The following is a 23,861-nucleotide window of genomic DNA, read 5'->3' on the forward strand; positions in this document are numbered from 1 at the left end:
ATCGGGCAGTGAAGCATTCTGGGGCTTCGTGTTACAGACCTTATACGGGGCCAGGGGCCCCCATGTCTCTGTTGCTCTTTGCTATTCTTAGTCTGTGCGTCCCTCAACCTCACCAACCCTGCAGGCAGGAAATTCTTCTCCATCTCGCATGTTTGTTAAAAAGCAACGTTTAAAGCTTTCAATCCTCACAGACTTTGTGTTTCTCGATTGTTTTTGGGTTTCAGGGTCAGACTGAAGTTGGCTTGCGCTGTGGCTCAGCCTCCTGTTTCTGTGTGTGTGTGTTTGTTTGTATGCGTGCCCCTGTGTGTGTATGTGTGTGTCCACTTTGTGTGTTTCTGAGGTTCCACAGCACCTGACCCACCCACGTACCAACCCACCCCACCCCACCCCACCTCCAACCCCACCACCGCCGCCGCCCACCCGTGGTGTTTGTCCTGTGAGCTGGACACCGACGAGGAGGACCGGCTGTGAAGCCAGTAACCGACGGCAGAGGAGCACTGAAGACAGGGGCAAAAAAAAAGGATAAGCAGCAGCAAGGCATAAGGGGGAGAAAGTTCAACCGACAGAAGGAGTTGTTAGCAGGAGGCGTGCTGACATTAAACAGAAGATGAGTACGTACACAGTGACTCTGAATGGCCCGGCTCCGTACGGCTTCAGACTACAGGGAGGAAAGGACTTCAACATGCCCCTCACCATCTCCAGGGTAAGAAAGGGAGACTGGTTGAGGTTTGCAGAAAAGAGTTTGAAATGACAAGAAAGCAACAAGCAGCGTGCTATTGATTCTGAGCTGAAGCTAAATTCCTTTCATTTTGGATGCACACAAAATATCCTTGTTAAGTTTTAAAACTTTTTTTAGGTTCATTTTGGTCTTAACGTGTTTTTGGTGAATTAGTTTTGATTGAAAACAGGTCAGGTCTACCTATTAAATCTAAAGTATGCAGAACGTAACCTGGACCACAGTCTGTTTTTGCAAATCAAAAGTTTGCCCTCATTTAATCTCCTGCAACTCACTTTGATGCACGTTCCGTCTCAAAGCAGGTGCACCGTGCATGCAGAAAGGTGTGCGTGTTAAGGAGGAGCTGGCAATCAGAGATTATGTAATGTTACCATATGGGATGATGGTAGGGAGGCTCCGATGTAATCTCAGGAGAGACTTCCAAAATAGAGCAGCACTGGGGAAAAGTCAGGACTGGCTTTACAGTGGTGTAGATGTTCTCTGCAAAACTGTTACGTTTAATTAGTGCTGCAATTAGTCGGAAAACAACTGATTGCGATACTAACGGTCAAAACTGCGATGTCAATACAATTAGCCTCCATTTTCCACACTCTCCTTACCATCACGGGGATGTCTGCACTGATCTCTGTGAGCTTTAGCATCTTGGCCACTGGAATCTACATCAGGTGCAAACATCAAATCCACCTAAAAAGTCTGAGAATTCATGGTACTAGAAATATATTGCATCCAAGCTTTTATTTGCAACTGCACACATCGGTGTTGTGGTTTGATGGTTTGTGCAGCTTTACTTCTAATCACAAAATGTACATATACATATGCACCAATTAAAAAATTGGTGCATATGTATAATTCATGATTTTTTATGATTTGAAAAATCATGAATTAAGCTTAGGTTTAAACATGAAAGTTTAGTCAGTAATGTATTAAGTAATATATGAATGTATTAATTTCTGCTGTTAAACCTTCGAATTGCTATGTTAAATTACAAAACATACTTTTTGCTCCAAAATAGCAAAAATTTACCCAATTCAACAATATATCAAAAACAGTCCTGGTCGAGACCCTCCGTCTGCACCCTAAATGTAATGATTAGATTGTTTTAAGGTCTTGAACTTGTCAAACTGTTTTTGGTATAAAATCAGATCGCTCTATATATTTTAGAATTTGAAATGACTGAATACAGTCAAGACTCCTCAACATGTGCAGAGATAGCCCTTTAATTATATAACTGAGATAGTTAAGTGTTACAAGAGCTCAACACATGAAGGATTGTACAGACAAAGTAAAAAAAAAAAAAAGCAATTTTGGAGCGAAAATTCCTTTGCCGTCCCCAGATTTTGCCGCCCTGGGTGGCCACCAACAGTGCTCCCAACAAATAAATGCCACAGTACCCATAGGTACAGATTTAAGTGTAATATAAGGCAGCAAATCCCAGTTGAGCAGGACTTTGTTCACTCTTTGGGATGTCTGCCTGCTGTATTAACAGCACTGGCTTTAAATAGCATGAGAGGAGAGATGGATGGAGAGTCGGGAAAGAAGCAAGGAGTGCCTAGAGCCTAATGACAGCTTGAGTTACCTTTAGTAAGCTTAATTCCTCGCTGCTAGTCAGTTTCATGTTCTGTCTCTGGAGTTGAGCCTGTGGAGGAACCAGATGGGTGAAGGAAGGGGATGCTCACCTGTGGAGGGGACAATTCTCCTCCATCCTTCCCACGTCTACATTCTCCAGCTACCGATCACAGCTGCATGACATCTGCTTGTTTATCCTCTGATCTCAGCCTCTGAGGGGTTTTGGTCTCTGGCCACGCGACACGGAATCATCAGATCTGTGATCTCCCCCCTCCGTCCTGCTTGCGATGGCCCCCGGCAGGTTAAAATAACATAAAACGCTGCGGCTTGACGTGACAGCTCAGGGTGGCATTACAGTTTGACGTAGCTCCACCGCGGTTGGATTTCCGTCTGCTTTTGCCAAGAACCAAGAAAAGAAGGCGACGGGAAGGCAGTGGATTCCTAACATGCTGCCAGCTGAAGCAGAGAAACCGGTGGACAAACCGCAGATTTGAAGTTATTTTAAGATTGAAATACAGTTGAAAAACAGTGGCATCATCTCTGCTTTTCACCTGATTCAGTTTACAACTATTCTCTAGGCTCCCATTGAATTAAATAAATGATCTTGTCTTTGGTTGGCTGCTGAATTTATCCAAGATATATTTGAAAATTTATCACGGCCAAACCTATTTTGAATTAAAAAAGCACAAGGCATTTTATCTTAGGACACTTTAGTCACATTTACAGTATATTTTACTGTACATGTGACTCGGGTGCATTTGGAATAATGTTTCCAATGTGTTTTACTCCTCAGAGGATCCTTTGTCTTATCTACCTGCTATTGCCTACATTTTTCCACCGGAGTCGATTTTCTGTCCTCATCCACACAGATACAGTCCCTAAAACTCAAATAGTCACGGATGAAAGAGAAGTGCAAAAAGCAGATCAAAGCAAATACGCCACAGAGCATGATCAAGGACATGTGACAGTCATGAAATTGAGCAAAAAGACAGCTTGTTTTCAGGGAACTGTGGTTATTTTCATTTTTATTTTTTTTTATTAGCCACGATATCCTTCCATGAATGTCGGTAGCAGGTGTTTGTGTGGAGGGCAATGAAAGTGGGCTCAGCAGAGTGAATCACTATGAAGCCATAGGCATCAGCAGCATTTCTTATTTTTAACTCTTTAACGAGTTGACTGTAAGTCTAGACCAACACTGTACAGCTCAGAGTTCATTTAAACTCAGGCTTTACTTTAAGATCAATCATATTCATGTTTTTTTTAAATTGACACTAGATATTTACATGCACTGTTGAAAATTGCCACGGTCTGACATCAAATCAGACTAAATGTTTCCTATTTTAGGTCATTTTAGGAACAAAATAATGTATATTTGTTACCCCCAGGAGGGATTTATCATACATCGCCTTGGCATTTCACAGACTTGCTTCTTGAATTGCATGATTCGGTTCAAACATTTTGGACACCACAAGTTTCTCACAATAGCTTGCTGGACTTTTGGTCCATTCCTCCCAGCAGAGCAGGTGTACCTGAGTCAGGTTTGTAGGACGCCTTGCTACCAACATTCGGTTTCAGCTCTGCACACAGTCCATGGGACTGAGCTCAGGAGATTGTGGTAGCCACTTCAAAACATTGATTTTGCTGTTCTGAAGCCATGCTTAGGCTAAGGCTCCACTTGAAGACCAGTTTGTCCTCAACCTTTAGCTTCCCGGCTGACATTTTGAGGCTTCCACATAATATTTTATCTTCTGGTGCCATTTATTTTTTGAGATGCAGCAGTCCCTGGTGCCACAAGAGACCCCCAGAAGATGATGCTGCCTTCCCCATACTTCACAACTGGGAAGGTGGTTCTTCTAGGCTGGAAAGCGTCTTCCTTTCTTCTAAGTGTAAAATGGAAATTCATCTTCATTACTAATCCATCAGACTAAAGGACATGTCTCCATATATTAAGATGTTTGTCCAATCTGGTTTTCTAAGTAGTTTTTGCAGTTGTGTCTTCTTCCTCACTTAGTGGCCTTTCAGCCCATCTCAGTCCAGGACTTGTTTCACTTTGGATAATGACGCTCCCTTACGAGCTTTAGCCAACATCTTCATAACGTCTTTTGTTTTTTGCTCTGTGGTTGATACAGACATTTTGCACCAAAACTCTTTCTGGGACACAGAACTGGTCTCATTTCTGAACGCTTTGATTACTGGACATTTTTTCAGTACTTGCATATAATTATCTGGACAGATATGTGAAATCTTCTGGTACCTACAAATTGTAGCCAATGATGAATTGAGCTTTTTGAGGTCCAAAGGTCTGTTTATGGTATCTTGGCTCTTTTCTTTATATTTTCCAATGGTGTAACACAAGTCTTTTTGGGCATGTTGCCTTAAAATGCATCCTCAGGTGTGTCCCCCTTTTCACTCAATTGACGTATATTAGTCATAAGCTTACAACCACGATATCACCCTTTAAACTTTCCCAAATTCTATAAAGTAATGCCAATTTAAGTATATGTAAACTTATGAATCTTAGCAGGGGATTGAACCGGCAACCTGCCAGTTGCACGACAAACTCCCTAACCTCTGCGTCACCGTCCCCCTGAATTAGCCAAAGCCAGAATTGGCCAAATCAAGAAATCCCTTAATGAAACATATGCACCAACCCATAAAGCATACCAGTGTGCCTGAAATATCACAATTGACAATAGCTTTTCTATAAAATATTTTATATTTTATCATCAATGCGTGACTCTATCATCTATTATCTTTAATAAAACTAGTTTTTCTTGTCCTTTAATAAAAAAAAAGACTGGGTGCTTTAGCCAAAGCGGAAGTGTGTCAGCGGCCGCCATGATAAGTGCTGTCTTAAGAGTGCAGTCAGTAAGGAAGGAGGTAGGAAAGGAGCCTGTATGCTTCCTATCATAGCTCCTTTAGTATAGGGAGCTTGTGATGTCCCTTACAGGTGCTAAGGAGATACAAAGAATCCCACAGTCCTTTGAGGGACATGACTTATAAGCACAGACCACCTTACGGAAATTAGCGAAAATGACAGAAGAGATCTGACAGATACTGTAACAGTGTAATGGCAAAGTTTTTAATGAAAGGCAGCAAAAAAATCGGCAGCTGTGATGTGATGAAATATAATGTATACATACATGCGTTTACCTTGTAATTTAAACTCCGTTTATATTGTACACATCGTTTATGTGAAATATATGTCTATATGGTAACTTGTGTTTTTGTAGTTCTTTTTCGGAAGGCTGTAGGTCCGGATTTGAATAGCATAGCTCACGTGCGTTTCTATCATGTAATGATGTATAAGTTAAAGGCTGTCCGAAATTGGTACAGTGGCCCAAAGCTCCTTTCCTCGCAATGATAAAGTTCTTTAAAGGTCAAGGAACAGGAGCTATAATTAGAGCATTTTGGATGCTCTCTTGACCGCACACAAAAGCAGCCATCTTTTAATTTTGAAAAATAAATTGGACTTGTAATACTCATATTCTCCAACAGAGGGCACAACAAATTTAGAATTACGGGATGTTTTTGAGTGGAATATGAAGTTTGTTAAAAAGGTACAGGTCTAAGATGTTTGGTGTTATGAGGTTTAGTATACCCATATAAATGATTTAAAACAAAACCTTACCTGGATGTGTAATCTGCTCTTCTAAACCCTTCTTTTCACAGATAACCCCTGGGAGCAAGGCAGCGGGTGGCAGCCTGACCCAGGGCGACATCATCTCAGCCATCGACGGGGTCAGCACCGAGGGGATGAGCCACATGGAGGCCCAGAACAAGATCAAGTCCGCCATCAACAAACTTACACTCACCATGCAGAAGTAAGTAAACAACCCACCTAAAAAACCACAAGCAACCACCCAAACCAAACTAGACCAACTAAAGGGCAATGATCAGGAACAGATGTTAGGTGTTTACAAACCAGTTTGGAAAACTAAGAGAAAAGTCAAAAGGATGAAAGAAAGTATGGATGTTCGACAGATGACCTGGGTACCTGAACTGGAGTCAATTTTTGGTCTTTATAAAAAATAAAAAGTAAGGCCTGTAAATTACAATATTTTTATGCCTTGTCTACACGGGAAAGCAGTTTTTCCAAACAATCTTTTGTTTTTGTCCGATTTAAAAAGTTATACATTTACTACAAATGTTTCTGTCATACAAAAATTACTTAAAATTATGTAACAGCTATGCCAGGTTGGTACGTGGCAAAGTAACTCAGTCCCAGAAAAAGAGGAGCAGCATGTAGCAAGTGCCTATAGTTTACTGTCATTATAGATGGGTCGCCGCTTCCTTGGCTTTGTTGTTCAGTACTTCTGCCAGATGAGGAGCGGTAAAACTCCCTTCAAAAGAACAGAAAGATGCTTGGAAACTGGGTTTTCCCAAAACAAGCACGAAATTTCACTTTTGCTTATGAATTATTTTTGTGTATACATTAGTATGCAATCACAACAACAACAACAAAAAAGAGACACATAACATATTTTCTTCACCCTGAGGTTAGATGAGACTAAACGTTTGTTGTTTTAGGTCGGCTATGATCACCAAGATTGTTTTTGGTCCTAAAGACCAGAAAAAATACAGTTTAAGTTTACATACAGGTAGTATACAGCCACAGGAGTTTACATGAGAATAGCAAGTCCTGTTCTGACTTGGGCTGAAACGCCGCTCAGGGAGGAAGAAGCCATTAATCCAGCAGGAAACATCTGACTTTAAACTTATTTTTGGTCTGATTTAATGTCAGACATTGATGATGTATGTCAATATTTACATTTTATTTCTTGCAATGATGACCTTCAGAACAGAACTGACTTTGTACTGCATACGCTTTGCCACACACAGTATGGAAGTGATCTTAGTCTACAGCCAGGACGCTCAACAGGCATCTTTTCTGCTATGTCTATGGATGCTGTGTCTAATATTCTTGAGGACATTTGGGTAAACTAACATATACATTTATATTTAACAAGTTAAAGCAAAGTAATTTTTTTCAAATCAAAATAAAGCCAGACTAAAAGTTTAATAAAACTCCAGGTAACATTAACATAATAAGAAGCAAAATTAGGAACACATAATTAAATAATTAATTAATTTATAAATGCCGGCTCAAAGGAGACAAAAATAAATTTTAAGTTTGCTTTCAAAAACATTGGCGGTCTAAGTTGCTCTCAGCTGGCTTTTCCACAGGTGAGATAGAATTATACCTCTCTGTGAGTTTTTGGTCTTTTTGTATTAACAAAATACCATTTTCATAAGCTCTGAAGGATTTGTTTGGCTTATACTTAAAAAAAAACCTGAAAAATGTGGAGATAGGGGCATTAATGGCTTTAAAAGTAATAAAAAGCACATTAGAATTCATCTTTAAATGTTCAGGAAGCCTATGAATTTGCCTTTCCTTTCCTTTCTGCAGCTTAAGCTTCTGAAAGTCACAGAGGAAACAAGTTTCTCAGTCAAGTCAATACATTTCAAATACTAATTGTGTGGTATAATTGTAGATCTAGACGTCCCGTTCCAGTTCCTTCGGCAGCTCCAAGAATGGACTCGCCGATGCCCATGATCGCACACCAGAAGGTAGGAAACGCTCCCACTCTGTAGTCAAGGAAACAGACAAATCAACAAGTAATGTGTGGTTTGTGTCTCTGTCCTCCCATGTTGATGAGAACAGCATGAATCCTGCTCTTTGCCGCAGTCTCGTGGTGCCCCCTAGTGTTAAAAATGTTCTGTGCATGCATAAAAAGTTCTGCACGCAGGTCAGAGATCAGCAAACACAAATAGGAGACAAGTTGATATTTTTAGTCAAACCAAAAAGGCTTCTTCTATTTCTATATCTTGACTCACTCCAGCTTCTTAAGTCAGTAAAACCAATTATTAAACTTTGTGGAGTCATCTAGGACAAAATGTCTTGTTATAGAAATCTGCAGTCCAGTTGGGAGTAATATTGTTTTCAAGCTAACCTTTATTTACTTCTTCCTCGAGTTTCAAAATGCAGCTTCAAATAAAAAAAGTTATCTTTAAGTGGGCACTTCCAACTGAGAACCTTTAATAATTAAAACTCTGTATTTTTCAGTATCTTAGCAAGACTTTAAAATCAATTTTATGGTTTTAACCATAAACAAAAACTCATCTGGTCTTGTTAAAGCCCGAGCTCACTGTCATGAGAACAAATGCATAAAACAGGGAATTAAATGGCTCTTTTTGAACTAAAAAAAAAAACACTTAAGCCTTTGTCTGGTGCATTTAGTTAGATTAAGGTCTATTAATAAAAATGCAAATAAAAAAAGGCTTCTCCGTGAGCCTTTCCTCCTAACCTGGAGGTTTAACCTTTAGCATGGAGTCTGAGCCCAGCTTGTAATAACGATCCCAGTTTGACTCTGTAGTTCTATCTGCTGCTATTCTGTTACCTGGTTGAACGCCGGGCACGTTTCTCTGTGCAATCTTGAAATAGCGTCACATGTGAGCGGTATGAACACTGGGACAAGTATGGAACCCTCAGAGAACATTTTCTTCTCTTGACCACTTCATGTGCGGTGAAACGGGATGACGACATGTCCTTCCTCTTGAGGGCATAGCAGCATGTAGTACAACACTAGTTGTACTACATTGGCTCTAACACAGAGTTCACAAAATATCTTTCACGTAGAATTTAATAAGATGGCTAATGCTTGGTCAGGTTGGATCGAGTGTGTCTGTAAACATCCGTTTTGCCACAGATCTGGACTTTGACTGCGTCCTGCTGAAAGGTGAACCTCCGCCCCAGGCTGTTCTTTCTTCCAGCATTCAGCTTCATCCATCTTCTTATTAACCATTACGAGCTTTCCTGTCCCTGTTGAAGAAGAGCATCCCCAAAGCGTGATGCTTTTTAGACGTCTTCTTGCCACTCTTCAAAGAAAAAAAATGCCATATATATGGAGTCCTTGACAAATAACCTGCTGACAGATTCTCCCACCTCTGTCCTGGATCTCTTCAGCTCCTTCAAAGTTGCTGCTTTTCTGATTAATGCTCCCTTTTCCCAGCCTGTCAGTTTAACTGGACGGCTGTGACTTGGTAGGCTTATGGTTGTCTCGTACTATTTTCAGTTTCAGATGATGAACTGAACAGAGCTATGTGAGATGTTCAAAGCTTGGGAGATTTTTTATAGCCCACCCCTGATTTAGGCAAGGCAAGGCAAGGCAAGGCAAGGCAAGGCAAGGCAAGGCAAATTTATTTATATAGCACATTTCAGTACAGAGACAATGCAAAGTGCTTTACATGATTAAAATACAGGGAAAAAAAGAGAGAAAAGCAAGTAGGAACAAAATGTAAAAACAAAATAGAACATGGAAAAATAGAAACTAAAAGCAAACATTAAAGATAGTTGGACTACAAAGTTGAACTAATGATGTTTCAGTAAAAACGGTTTAACTAGAACAGTCGAAGGCAATCCTGAACAAATGTGTTTTTAATCTTGATTTAAAGGAACTCAGGCTTTCTGCACTTTTACAATTTACTGGAAGTTTGTTCCAGATAAGTGGAGCGTAGGAACTAAATGCTGCTTTATTTATTTATTTATTTTTATTTATTTTTTCCCAGTGTCCTGTCTAGCAATGTGGCAATAAGAATTGATGTCTTAATGCCAAATAGAGCTCGACAGATTTTGCTTTCACAAGTGGAGCAAACAGCTTTCGCCATAATGTTCCGCTTGATTTGTGCATGTAAATAGCTTTATTGTGATTCCTGCAGGGAGAATTTCAAATTATATGGACACTACAATGGGAAAGTGGGAGAGTAAATGCTGCTTTAAAACTTCTCCACTGGTTTCTCCCTGGCCTGTCTGCTGTGCTCCTTCATGATGCTGTTTGTTCTCTCATGTTCTCTAGCAAACCTCTGAGGTCTTTACAAAATAGGACTTGCGCTGAGATTAAAATACATAACGCTATTCCCTAATTAGGCTGCATCTGAAGGCATTTGGTTGTGCTGGATTGTATTTAGTGGTATTACTGTAAAGGTGGCTAAATACAAACAGACTACGCTTTTAATTTTTTCATATTTATGAAATAATTTTGAAAATTACAATTTTTCTTCCACTTTACAATTACTCTGTACTGTGTGCAGGTCTGTCACATAAAGTAACAATACAATAAACTGAAGTTTCTAACAAAATGTAAATATAATACATCTATATAACATAATAAATGAAAGAATTTTTGTGAGACGCCGTATGTCCAAAGCACAGAGAAAGCCGCTGGAGAAGAGGCTTATCAAGGGTGGAGCGTGCTGGACCTCTAACATATCACATCCAGGTATCAGTCTCTGTTAATGCGCTTCCCTTCTGGAGCAGAGCTGGTTTATGGTGACAGCCAAAGGTATATCAAGCGTCAGTAATCAAGCCTCAGGCAGAGCTAAGGACGGTGATCTCATTCATACCAGTGGCCCCACCTCTCAGAGGACAGGGACACACACACACACACACACACACACACACACACACACACACACACACACACACACACACATACTTATAGGTCAGAGCAGCTGTTGCACTTGGTAATGGAACTTTCCACTCTGGTTTCAAACCATCATCCTGAATGCCAACCCCAAGATAGGACACCCCTGGTGTATAGAAAGAATAATCATGTACGGGATGTTTTTTTTCTGATGCGATCGTGAGTCCTTTCGGTTTGCTCCCTAATTCAGGGTTCGCCCCAACTTACAACTTCCACATAGCTCGGCAGAGGACGCATTTCATGACGCAATCAGGATATCCAGACATTGAGCACAAAGTGTTCCTTGTACCTGGCAAACATCCATGGCGTGGTTTACATCTATAATATCAGTATGCATTTACAGTAATATCTTTAATTATCTCAAATATTTTTGCAGCCTATGGACATTTTCTCATCTATTAAAAACAAAATATATGTGTTTTTAACTAAATAAGACTACTTATCTGCCAGTCTGTGCATTACTTTGTACTTTGTATATTCAGGTCACAGGTTCACGGAGTATAAAATATATCGTTGCTTCATTTTTAATAGTCTTGTCAGAATATCTATAGTTAGCTGTTATATTCTATTGTCATTTTTACTTTAGGAGCCAAAACATTTCAAAACACTAAAGCATGTCCTTTTTTGGATTTAATAACGGATATGATTCACAATAAATTTGTTGAGGTTAAGGCTTGCATCCAGACTTTACACCTGAACTGTCAAGACTGCAGAATTTCAAGCTATATTCAATATCATTTATTTATTTATTTATTTATTTATTTATTTATTTATTTATCTCCGTAAAAAAGTCACTCTTATAAAATCTCAGTCTTAAATAGTATATTTAGTAGTATTTATAACTGTATTTAGAGTGGGTGCTTATTAGGAAGATGTTGTTGTTTAACATCGCATTGAATATGTCCTCTGTTTACATAATTTGAGTATTATGTTTGGATTTGAGCTTTTAGATTGGCAATATGTCATCATAAAAAAGTCCCTAGTATGTGAAATGACAAAGATAATTTTTGTTTTTACAGCTATAAATGTGTTGTCACTAAATGCTTACACTGCAAAAAGGAACTAAAAGTAAGTGAAATTTCCTTAAAATTTGCCAATAGAATGATTATTTTTTCACTCCTAAAATTAGATAATTAAATATCCTGCACTTAAAATAAGATGATAGAGATGAATTGTTCTTATTTTAAATGCAAAAATCTTATTCCATTGGCAAATAGTCTTATTTACCTGCTCAAATCAAGGAAAAATACGAATTTCAAGAAAATTGTACTTACATTAAGTTCCCTTTTTGCACTATAATTAATCGCCTTTAGTAACATAGCATGGCTGTTATTTCCAACCCTGTAATTAAGATTAGTAAAGTAAAATTATTTAAATCTTTTTCTACAATGTGTGACAAACTTATTAGTAGTTTAATCTAACAGTAGCTACACAACAATTGCTGTTACTGTGAATCATTTGAGTTAGCTAAAATTACAGTTTTAATTTGCCCTAAAGCTTCTAAAGATAAATAAAAAGCCAATGTGCCTATGTAATTTAACATTTAAATTTTTTTTAGGGGGAAAATTATGTGGGTTACTCCAGGTCTCAAATTTAATGTTAGCCACCATTGCCATGCTGCTAACAGTCAAATCTAGATGTAATGAGGCGACAACCTGATCGAATGCCTGAACAACTTCAGCCGCCTCCTTTTATTGTGGAGGAGCAGCGGTTCTATGCCGAGCTCTGCACAGGTGACGGTGTCGATCTCTAAGGCAGAGGACGCTCCGTTAGGGTGATCCTGTTTGTGTACGAGACCTCGGTCTTTGGAGCACATCCATATCTCTCATGGCCATTCCACCACGACAGACAAATGCTGCACCCGCATTGTGGCACAACCAAAGACTTTCTAGCAATGTTATTACGACAAAAGCTTTGCCTATACTGGAGGGAAATCTTACAATGCGAACCTGACCTAATATGGAGTTTGAGTTGCAAAGGTGGTTGTAGAAGAAGAAATTACCTATCAACAGGCAACAAATGATATACCCCGAAATGTAAATAAGAAAGATTTACCTTTAATTTCCCTTTGACTTTTTGCCTACTAAAGAATTAGTTAAAAATAAATGTTAACAAATATTTTCGTCAAATTTCAACCTTATTTATGGGCTCGTTTTGACTCAATTATTGGTAGAGGCAGCTTAAAAACTATCAAGTCCCTTTGTAGAGGAACAGAACTGCAAAATGTTTCTGACTTAAATGGATCTGGTAGTTTGTGATATGTTTGTGTGTATTTCTGTCTGTTCTGTGCTAAATGTGTCCCGCACCATGTGACCGAAACGCTTCTGCTCTTGTCAGTCAGTCCTGATGATAAAGTAGGAGCAGGGAAACATCCCACTCATGATAAATGGCTGCTATTCTGACCGGTACATGAGAGTACAGCAGAATATTGTTGGACAGCAAACATGTACATTTACCTAAAACCGGTACAAAGCATCTTTTCTCATTGTGAGAATAATGTTTTTCTTCATTGTCCCTGACAGATAAATAAGTAACTGAACTGCAGGTGATCGGCCTGTAACGTTCTCCTCTCTGTTTCTGTTTGTCTGTTTGTTGCTCTGATGTGTTTCAGGTTATTGCAAACACAGCTGCAAAGTGAGTATAATCACCTTTTTCTACCTTTCATGTGCATGACATAAGGTTGAGACAGATTCATTTTCAGAGATACTGTTGGTGTGGAAACATCTAAGGAAATGTAAAAATCTTCAGGCCACAAAGCAGAAAATTTGTGCCATTGCCAAAACTTTTTCCATGTCTGCAGATAAGACCAGTGCACACATGTGAGGGGTATAATACAGGTGCATCTCAATGATTTACAATATCATTAAAATAATGCAACTAAAAAAGTGAAAGTGGTATATTAAATAGATCCTTGACACACAGAGTGACCTATTCTGAGTATTTATTGATGTTAATTTTGATCAGCTAGTAAAGACTTAAATCCAATTTATCCAATATAAATCCAATATTTAACCACTCTTAAATAACACTCAATGCCAGAAGCGCCTACCCTGGACTAAGAAGACAAAGGACGAGACTGTCATCCCATATCCTCTTGTCAGATGAAAATAAATGTTACATTTTATTTTGAAATCAAGGTTCCAGTGCCTGGAAGTAGAGGGGAAAGGTATGGAATCAAAGCTGCTTAAGGGTCAGTGTGAATTTTCTCCAGTCAGCCATGATTTGAGGAACCATGTCATCTGCTGGTGTAGGTTGAGTGTTTTATTAAGTCCAAAGTGAGAGCAACATCCTACAGAACCAGGACAACTCAAACCTCTTCATGTTTACCACTGATGACAAGCTTCATGAATATGAGGATTTAATTTTTCACCAGAATCTTGTACCCACTGGCACTGTCAAAGCACCAATGCCTGATTTAGTTATGATTTCATCAGTTTGCTTCACTGACTGGTAAATTTATCGGGCCTAAACCACATAAAAAATATATGAGTACCCAAAACTGCATACAAGCTGAAGGCCAATATCAAAACATCCTGGGTTTCCTGAACGCCTCAGCAGAACCATCACCTGATCTCCTCCATGCACTGCTGCAATTATTCATGCAATATGAGCCCTGACCAAGGATTGCGAGTATATACTGTACATGGACATACTTTTGTGAAATTTCTGTAATAAAAAGCTTCTTTTTTTTGTCCTATTTAATATTGTAATTTGCTTTAAAAAAATTATTTTAGGGTTTCATTAGCTGTCAGTCATAATCATCAAATTTCTTGCAGAATATTTACAGATGTTTATGTGTATGAGGTTCACATTTTGGGTTGAATCACTTTTTGATGATATTCTAGTTTTTTGAGGTGCACCTCTATTTATCCCTTTTACTTACCCTGTGTGCTATGTGATGTTTGTGTTTCAGTGATTTTAAATAGGCAGATAATGATGATGGACTGTTAGTTTATTTGAGTATAAGCACGTTAGATCTTTGTTCTACTTTTGGTGTGGTCAAATCATGACCAGTACCTCCACTCTGACTCCCTGAACTGTGACCTGAACCCACGCCTCCCTGTGACCCGACAGCGTGGAGTACACCCCCAGCTTCAACCCCATTGCTTTGAAAGACTCAGCCCTTTCCACCCACAAACCCATCGAAGTGAGGGGCCCTGGGGGAAAGGCCACTATTGTTCACGCTCAGTACAACACACCAATCAGCATGTACTCACAGGACGCCATCATGGACGCCATTGCAGGACAGTCACAGGCCAAAGGACACGACAGGTGAGACCTCCCATCTCCACTCGTTGGTTTGATATTTCATCACATTGGGTCAGTTCATCCAAATTGGAAGAAGACCTTAAAGAGCTGAAAAGAGGAATAAAAAACTTGCTTTTTACAGCTAAGTTAAAAGCAGCATATTAGTTAAAATCCTAAAAAGAGAGAAATCATTTATAAAAAGTTAGCAATCTAACTTTTTACAACTGAGCAATCTAATGTATGTGTTTGAGCAACACAATGCGTTAATGTTTGGCTGATATTGTCGTAGAAAACTGATGAAACTGTTCAAATACAACTAAATACAATCTGCTTTGTCAATGTTTCAGTTTTAAACAGTTTGGGTGAACTGGCCCTTTAAACCAAGCAGTGAAGCTTTTGAGGAGATGTCAAAGGACCCATAATAAACTAATTTACAGGTTTTAAGGGGCATTAGCCGGAATATATTTCTACATTTTAAAGTAAAAAAAACTGTGATAAAGGTGCCTTCAGTCTCCAGGAACCTGTCAATAGTTTCCTTTCTATTGTTTGTACACTACAGGAGCTGAATTTTATATGATCTGTTTGTATATTTTTAGAGACCTTTGAGAACCAAATTGATCATAGGTGTGCTAGCACCTACGATAGATGTCCATTTATAACATTTCGTCTTAGCTTCTGTACCTTTTAAGACTCCCAGGGTAATGTTGGTCCTCTGATAGTTTAAAAAATAGTAGTTTTAAGCAGGTTGTACGGGTTCTGAGCTGTGCAAAACCTCCCCCAGTAAGGCAAATACAACACCTGTCAGAAGCTTGCATTTTTTCATCATGGATAACAATCTCCTACATTTTTGGATTTGAGATTTGTCCATCCATCTATTGTCTTCTCCTTATCCTCAATCGGGGTCATAGGGGTGAGATTTCCAAGAGAAAAAACAGACATCCCTCTGCCATGTGACATTCTCCTACTTATTGTGGCCGATCCCAAGATGTTCCCAGATCAGAAGGAATACAAAATTAGTTCTGGGTGTCTCCTCCCAGGCTCATCTGCCCTGAAAAAGGAGGTGCTCAGATGGTATCCTGATTAGATCCCCGAACAACTGAAAGGATGTATTTGCACAACAAACAACTTTGACAAATTTTAAAATAAAGTAGTTAGTACACACATTTAAATGCAGTCCGGATTTTTTACTATCTAGACATAATCAGAACCAAACCACTGGTCTTACAAATATGCATACATCGTCTCTAATGCTTGGTTAAGTTTCCCTTAGGAAGATGTACCTTAGTTCTACGCTTTTAGGAGACCATAGTTCTTTTCAAGAATTGGCAGGGTAAATGTAAATTGTTTGGTTTCTTTGCAGAGACCCACAATCTAACCATAGTCCACAATTTTCCTTTAAATTTGTGGTAGTGCTTCCAACAGTTCAATGTTGGGCTGCTTTATCCTTTCCAAGACCAGTTCCAACACTGCAAAAAGGGTAAGTAAAACTTCCTTGAAATGTGTGTATTTTTCCTTGATTTGAACAGCTAAATAAGACTATCTGCCAATGGAATAAGATCGTTGCATTTAAAATAAGAACAATTCATCTCCATCATCTTATTTCAAGTGCAGGATGTCTATTTATCTTATTTTAGGGGTAAAAATACTCATTCCATTGGCAAATGGTCTTATTTACCGGTTCAAATCAAGGAAAAATACACTAATTTCAAGAAAATTGTACTTACTTTTAGTTCCCTTTTTGCAGTGAAGATGTGGTGTTTGGGATCACTGGCTAGTTGAAACACTCAGTTTTGTCAATGTTTCAAGCATCCGACCAAAACTGTCTAAATTAAACCAAAGAAACCACCTGCTTTACTCTCCAATGTGAAGCAAGATTGACACTGCCATGAAAAAGGTGCTGATTTAAAAATAAAAATCAACAGAATAAACTTTGACCAAAATTAGCACCGACAGACATGGACAAGTGAGATACTTTCTGGAGAAAAGTTTTAAGATCTGTTGAGACAAAGATCACAGGAGGTATGTTCGAAGGAGCCAAGATGATGTTTCCAAGCCAAATACCGTTATCAAACGCAAAGCATGGTAGTGGCAGCAAAATGCTGTGGGACTGTTCTTCTGCCAAAGGTACTTGTGCCTTGGACAAAGTGGAGCAATGATGAAATGGACAGCTGTAAAACTCTACAACTTCACATGGAATCAGCAGGAAAATGGTTGGAGCATAGATACAGTTAGCTGTTCCATCCGACCAACGACACCAAACACTCATCAAAGCTAGTTTTGAAATGGATAAAGTGATCTTAACATTATTTTTTTCAAAAGCCCTGACCCCAGTTATCCTATACATTTGTGGTTTATGCCTAAAAATCAGACATAAACCACAACTCATCCGATTCAGGCAAGAAGAATGGTCAAATCTCCTTTAGAAGTATACCAGAAGCAAGCAACTAAGGGTAACTCAATATTAGTGACAGTGTGTAAATATATGTGGGCCTTTTTTATGGATTAGAAAACATCAGACATAAATTGAAATGTGTTTTCAATTATAGTTTTTTAAAAGTTTAGATTTTTCTGTCCCTCGATCATGTTTCAGATTTTTTGAATGCACTTTGAGAAGCAGTTTGGGATTTTTATCCATGAGAGTTGCTTTAGAAATGTTCTGCCTTACTTACTTACTGCAGCATATTTTCACTCCAAGCTTAAAAAAGGAATGGTTCAGATGCATTTTTAAGAGCCCAAAATGACAACATGATGAGTGTAAACTTCTGACAGACGTAATCAGTTATAAAGAGATGTTGATGGATAAAAGCCTTAAAGTGACATGTTCAGACACTCCGATGATAAATAAGCTTTAGAAACTCAAAGACAGTTTCTGTTAAAAACAAATCTTGTTTGAAAAGGCATAACAGTATAATATGGCCTCTTAAAGCCTACGCTGCTGAAAATAGTATGCCAACAGTAGAATATGTTTGGCTTTTCTTTCTTGGCTTGTCTGTCTGTGCCGTGTACTCCTCTGTGCCTTTCATCCACTTTCCTCTGCTCATCCCATCCAACAAACCATCCCCACCCATGATCTGTCCTCCACCCGTCCCTCCCCATCCTTCCTGAACCAGCGAGGAGGTCAGCTCTCCCTTGGCGTGAGTACATCGCCGGAGTTTTTCCACTCTCTTCAAACCCGTGGCTGCTCTTTGCCGTAACAGCTAGTGCATTGCTTCAGATGCCTCGTAAACTAATCGCCCACAGCAACCAACAGCCTCACTTTGCTCACTTTTTTATGTATGTGAATGTATATATTAATAATGGGTTGTGTTTGAGAGACAAACTGTTAAAAACTGTGACCCTTTCATAGACTCTTTAAGAGAAGTACTTGCAGGTACTTCGGACAAAGTGTGACACTGCAGCTTTTGTTTGAGATGTCTAGCGTTACGTAATCATCCGATTTCATCCGATGGCATTTAACAGAAAGGGAATGCTATGATCATGTACTTTTAAAAGATGACAAAAACTACAACTCACTTCGCTAACCCTCTGAGGAATGCTGGAGGAGCATCAGTCATGTTGCTTTAAAGTTTCTTTTCTGTAAGAGTACATCTGTCTATGTGTTATGGGGCAAAGAAAAGAATAGTTAACTCTTTTTGTGCCTATAAATTAACTTAAATCCTGCTGTAGCAAATGTAATGTCCCTTAATAAAAATGTAGGTACAATTAATTTGTGTTGTGGCGCAGCAGAGCCTTTTTTTTGTTTGTATTTTCACAATGAGCTGGAGCATATTATGGTATATTCATGATTTTAGTCATAAAACAATTGAATTTCAAAGTTGATATCATGACAGTGAATCCCTTAATCATCAAAAATGTGTGACTTTCCATCTTATAAATATCCATCCATCCATTTTCCAACGCTCATATCCCTATTGGGGTTGCAAGGGGTGCCGGTGCTTATCTCCAGCTGTCATCTTATAAATATAACTTTCCAAATCAAAATTATGACTATTTTATTGTATTATTCTAGGGACAGATATTGGCTACTCTATCAAAAATCTCATAAAGATTGTTTGATAATTGTTTCCTCTGGTCATACTATACTTTAGTATGACATAACTAGGAATTTAAAAGTCAGAATTATGTATTTGTGACTTCAAATGTAAGACAATGTATAATCATAATTATGGCATTAAAGGTTAAAATTATGAGTAATCATGACTTTGAATATACCATTTCTATGATTATGTCACTCTAGGATGATTAAAGCTTTGGAAAGTTTATACTCACTAATTGAGGCAAATGTCCTTCCATAAATTCAAACATTCATGTCTAGAACTTTAATGTGCAGGGTTATGGGTGGATTGGGGGTTTATTTCCAGCAGTCATTGGTCAAGAGGCAATCAGGGGACAGCATAACATTTCCCACTATTAGATAAGTTTATGCTGTAGTTTAAATTTATTTTTTGTGTTTCGTGATTAGGACTTTGACAGTCAAAACGGACTTTGTGTCTCCTGATTGTTTCTAAAATTCCAAATTCTATGTCTTCCACATTTATCACTTTTAAAGTAAATATTATGACTTGAAAAGTCCAACGTGACATACCATATGCCCTTTTTTTTTAGACAGCAAAACTGGTTCTATATAGTTTTGTTTTAGTTTCATTTTACACAAAAAAGTAATGCATTGCTGGAATTAGTGGGTCTTATTCTACTTGTTACAGATGTAAACTAACTGAATAGTGCCCTCTAATGACGGTAGCTAAAGTTTACAGTAACCAAGCCAAAAAAGAAAAAAAAAAAAGACGGGACCAATTTTCCAAAAAGGTAGTTTCTAGATTAGAGAAAAAAATGTTTTCACATAATTTAGACTTTACATGGGTATCTCTGACGACTGGGTATCCTCTCTGCCTTGCAGTGGAGTTCTCCCAATCAAGGAGCCTGTGGTGGACTGTGCATCTCCCGTTTACCAAGCAGTGATTAGGCCAGCGGACACAAACCAGGACATGTCTGAATGGGCTCGCCGTGCTGCCAACTTGCAGTCGAAAAGCTTCAGGATCCTGGCTCACATCACTGGCACAGAATACAGTCAGTACCCTGGCTCCTCCTCCAAACCTTTTTATGGCTACCTGCCTCTCTGCTCTCCCCTCTTTTGTCTTCCCTGGTTATTTCTGAGCCTTCATTTGTGAATCCACTTCTGAACTTTTGTCTTCACAGTGCAAGATCCAGATGAGGAGGCACTGCAGAAATCAAGGTAAAGGGCTATTCTCCTCTTCTGAGAAACTACGTATTGAGCTTTCTGTGGTATTTTAGAACACCAAAAACACACCTCATGCCAACACCCAAGCACGGTGGTGTTAGGGTGATAGTTTGGGCTTGTTTTGCAGATTTTAAAACCTGTCCACATGGCAGTGACCGACTCAAACACGAACCCCTCTGTATACCAAAGTATTTTAGGAGTCAAATATGAGGCCATCTGTGGGTCGTCAACACAGCTTCAAATCAGAACCGAATGGCTAAAAACTGAAAAAAGGATTGCCATGATGGTCCAGTCTAAGCCCGGACCTCAGTGCAATTAAAATGTTGACTCTAGGACCTCAATAGAGCTGTGTGTAAACAAATCTCTACAAAATATCAACAAATTGGAGTCAAGTTTATATGTATAGCACATTTCGGCAACAAGGTGCTTTACATCATGAACATAAAAAAACATCAAACACATCAAGACGGTCACCGATTGTGAGACCAGTAACAAACATTACATTTTAACAAGTAAAAACATCAACACACATCAAATATGTTGGTCAATGTTCCTGTTATTATGGGTCAAAGGCAACTCTAAACAGGTGGGTTTTCAGTCTGGATTTAAGTGTTTTGGCTGATTTGCAGTTTCCTGGAAGTTTGTTCCACATTTGTGGAGCATAGGAACTAAATGCTGCTTCTCCATGTTTGGTTCTGATTCTGGGTATGCAGAGTAGACCTGAACCAGAAGATCTGTGTGGTCTGTAGCCTTGATACAGCAACAACAGGTTTTTAATGTATTTAGGTGCTAAGTCGTTCAGTGATTTATAAACTAACAGAAGTATGTTAAAGTTTATTCTTTGAGCTACAGGGAGCCAGTGTAAGGACTTTAGATGGGGTGATGTGCTCTGTCTTCCTGGTTTTACTGAGAACATGAGGAGCAGCAGCATGGTACTGAAGAAAATCAGTTGCTAGGCAGGGAGCAGAGTTCACAAGGATTACTCAGACATACATAAATCACGCAAAATACCACTTTGGGCCTGATTTTTGATGAAGGAATAGCATCATAACAGAAAAAAACTAAAAAATAAAAAAGTTTCCACAATTTAGGCCCTTTAAAGCAAAATCTCAAAACTTCAGCTAAGAAGTTAAAACTTGGGCACAAATTGGTTTTCCAAAGGGACAATGACCCGTATTATACCAACAAATTGTTTTGAGACAACAAAGTCAATGTTTTGGAGCGGCCATCTCAAAGCCCTAATTTCAGTCCCTTTGAAAAGTCGTAAAAAGATCTGAAAAGGTGTATCTGAGCAAAGGCGACATGAACACCGGACTCGGTTGCCCAGTTCGGACTGGAGGAATGGGCCTAAATCCCAGCAAACTAGTGTAAGAAGCTTTAGGAAGGAAACTGAGAACATTTGACCCAAGTGACACAGATTAAAACCCAATTGCACCAAATAGCAAGGACATATAAGTAAACTTTAGAATAAAACAAAAAAAAAGATTAAACAATAAATTCTCCTGTTACTCTGTCATTTGTCAAATAGAAATAATGTTGGTAACCGAAAACCAAAAATATTTAGTCTGATTTAAGTTCAGACATTGAGTATGTGGTTTCAACTATCTGAGATATATGCCATTTTTTCCCCTCTGACTGGTACATTTCTGCTAATTTGTTGTGTTGCACATAAATCATGCAGGAGTAACAGACATGTACAGAGATTGAAGATGCAGCGTTACCTTCTCAGTATTTCAATGCCACGTAGAAATGCTGAGCAAAACTGAGACCAAGGTATCCAACACAGGACCAGGTTCCAGACATCTGCAATTTCTCTTCTGGGAAAAGGCTTTTGGAGTGAAGGCATTTAATAAGAATAAGAATTCCCAGATAAAGTTAGAAGAAAATAATGCAGTTTCTAGGAAAAAAAATGCTAAAGTAAGCTGCTTCCGCTGATGTGACCACCTGTTGTCTTGTCATCTCCACCAACAGAGAGCGGTTCGAGTCAGAGGTGAAGGGGCCGCGCTTTGCCAAGTTGAAGAACTGGCACAACGGATTGTCCGCACAGATCCTCAACATCCAGTAATAAAGAGGAGAAGGAAATCCAAAGAGAGGGAAAAGTCAGGGAAGGACGGAGGACATGTAAACATGGGAAGAAGCCAAGGAGTGAACAGGAAGTGGGGATAAATTATGAGAAAATGAACAAAAGGAGGAGGAATCTCCTCAGGAAAGCGAGATATTGCTGTTGCCTAGATTAGTAGAAAGTGTATTACTTAATAATATGAGAATGCTATGTGTTTATAAATTATAGTGTCAATTATCTGTCTCCTATTTAGACCTGCTCTCACATAAAGGTTTTTTCATTGATTGTTTATTGGAGTTCTCTTAAACTAAAGGGAAGATGTACAAAAGAAAACAAATATTCAAGTGAAATGCAAAAGTTTTTTTTTTTTTTTTTTTTTTTTTTTTTTTTTTTGCTCCTGGAGATAAATCACAGATGTATGGATTAAAAAAATATATGAGCATGTTTATCAGATGTGATGACGAGAATAATACACAGTTTATCCGTATGCACAGTTGCAGTATGTAAAAATGCACTCAGAAATGTACTGATATCAATGTGAATAAATGTTTTATTAAATCTAAACAGACAGTGCGGTGTTTTGATATGAAGCGTGAGAAAATTAAAGAACTGAGCTGAGATTAACAGAGAACCATTCAGCAACACGTAGCAGTCACTGTTCCATTTAGTAGGTAGCTCAGAAAAACGTTTATTTTATTAAAGTATTTTTAAGGTCTGAGCATGGATAGCAAAAAAATAGATGAAAGAAATAGATGGGGAATATTTGAATTTCCAGACTTCAGTCCAAATGCATGCATTTCTTCATCAGTCAATCATAAAAAAGGAAGGAACAGTGCAATGGAGAAAACAACGCATGATAAATAATATATTTTACTCAGGTTTTCAGTAAGCTGGTTACAGTGCTGAAGTGCATGTACACACTAAATAAATAATCTATCTTTTATGAAGAACAGCGTAAATACAGCCACTGTTGAAAGGAAACCGTAAGAAGTCCCTTTCAAAGTTAAGGTAAGATCTTTGGAATTAAAAAGTAGAAATAATGGCAATCCTGTATAAGAAAATTAACCTGTAACAACAACAGCTTGCCATATTGTCATACTGGACAACTAAATGACCAAAAATCTATTATCAAAAACAAGTATTCTATTCTTGGGTATTTCAACAAAGAAAATAAAAAGCAGAAGTCTTTAACAAGTACAGTTAAACAAAAAATGTGTATAGCACTCTAGTCTTTTAGTCTAGGTTTTTTTTTCTTCCTCCTCCTTTTCTCCCCATCCACATTTTGCTAAATTGTTGGTGCTACTGGTCAGTTTCTGGTTGTTCACCAAATAAGCAAGTATTTGCAAGAAGTGCCTTTTAAATTGTATGGAATGAGCAGAATCACCTTTGGTGACTCAACGGGAAGCTAGCTCCTCTTCTTGGTCCACAGGCTCTGCATCAATGGCCGTCTCAAAACATTTGGTCTTCTACTAATGTTTGCTTAGTTTCTATTTTTTCATGTTCTATTTTGTTTCTACATTTTATTCC

The 23,861-nt window shown here is 38.5% G+C and overlaps 1 protein-coding gene across 2 annotated transcripts; it reads left to right on the forward strand.

Annotated features, from left to right (window-relative positions):
• The first annotated feature begins 425 nt into the window (after positions 1-425).
• Positions 426-22,898, forward strand: ldb3b (LIM domain binding 3b). 2 transcript variants are annotated; one of them, XM_012865373.3, is made up of 9 exons: positions 426-703; positions 5,975-6,126; positions 7,798-7,873; positions 13,397-13,419; positions 14,860-15,057; positions 18,144-18,167; positions 19,931-20,100; positions 20,230-20,266; positions 22,244-22,898. In XM_012865373.3, the coding sequence occupies exons 1-9, from the start codon at positions 608-610 to the stop codon at positions 22,335-22,337; spliced, it is 870 nt and encodes a 289-aa protein (XP_012720827.2). In that variant the 5' UTR covers positions 426-607; the 3' UTR covers positions 22,338-22,898. The 2 variants fall into 2 exon arrangements, with proteins under 2 accessions (XP_012720827.2, XP_012720828.2); XM_012865374.3 differs by lacking the exon at positions 18,144-18,167.
• The last annotated feature ends 963 nt before the right edge of the window (positions 22,899-23,861 follow it).

Source organism: Fundulus heteroclitus, chromosome 10 (genome assembly GCF_011125445.2).
Source record: "Fundulus heteroclitus isolate FHET01 chromosome 10, MU-UCD_Fhet_4.1, whole genome shotgun sequence".
Taxonomy (NCBI): domain Eukaryota; kingdom Metazoa; phylum Chordata; class Actinopteri; order Cyprinodontiformes; family Fundulidae; genus Fundulus; species Fundulus heteroclitus.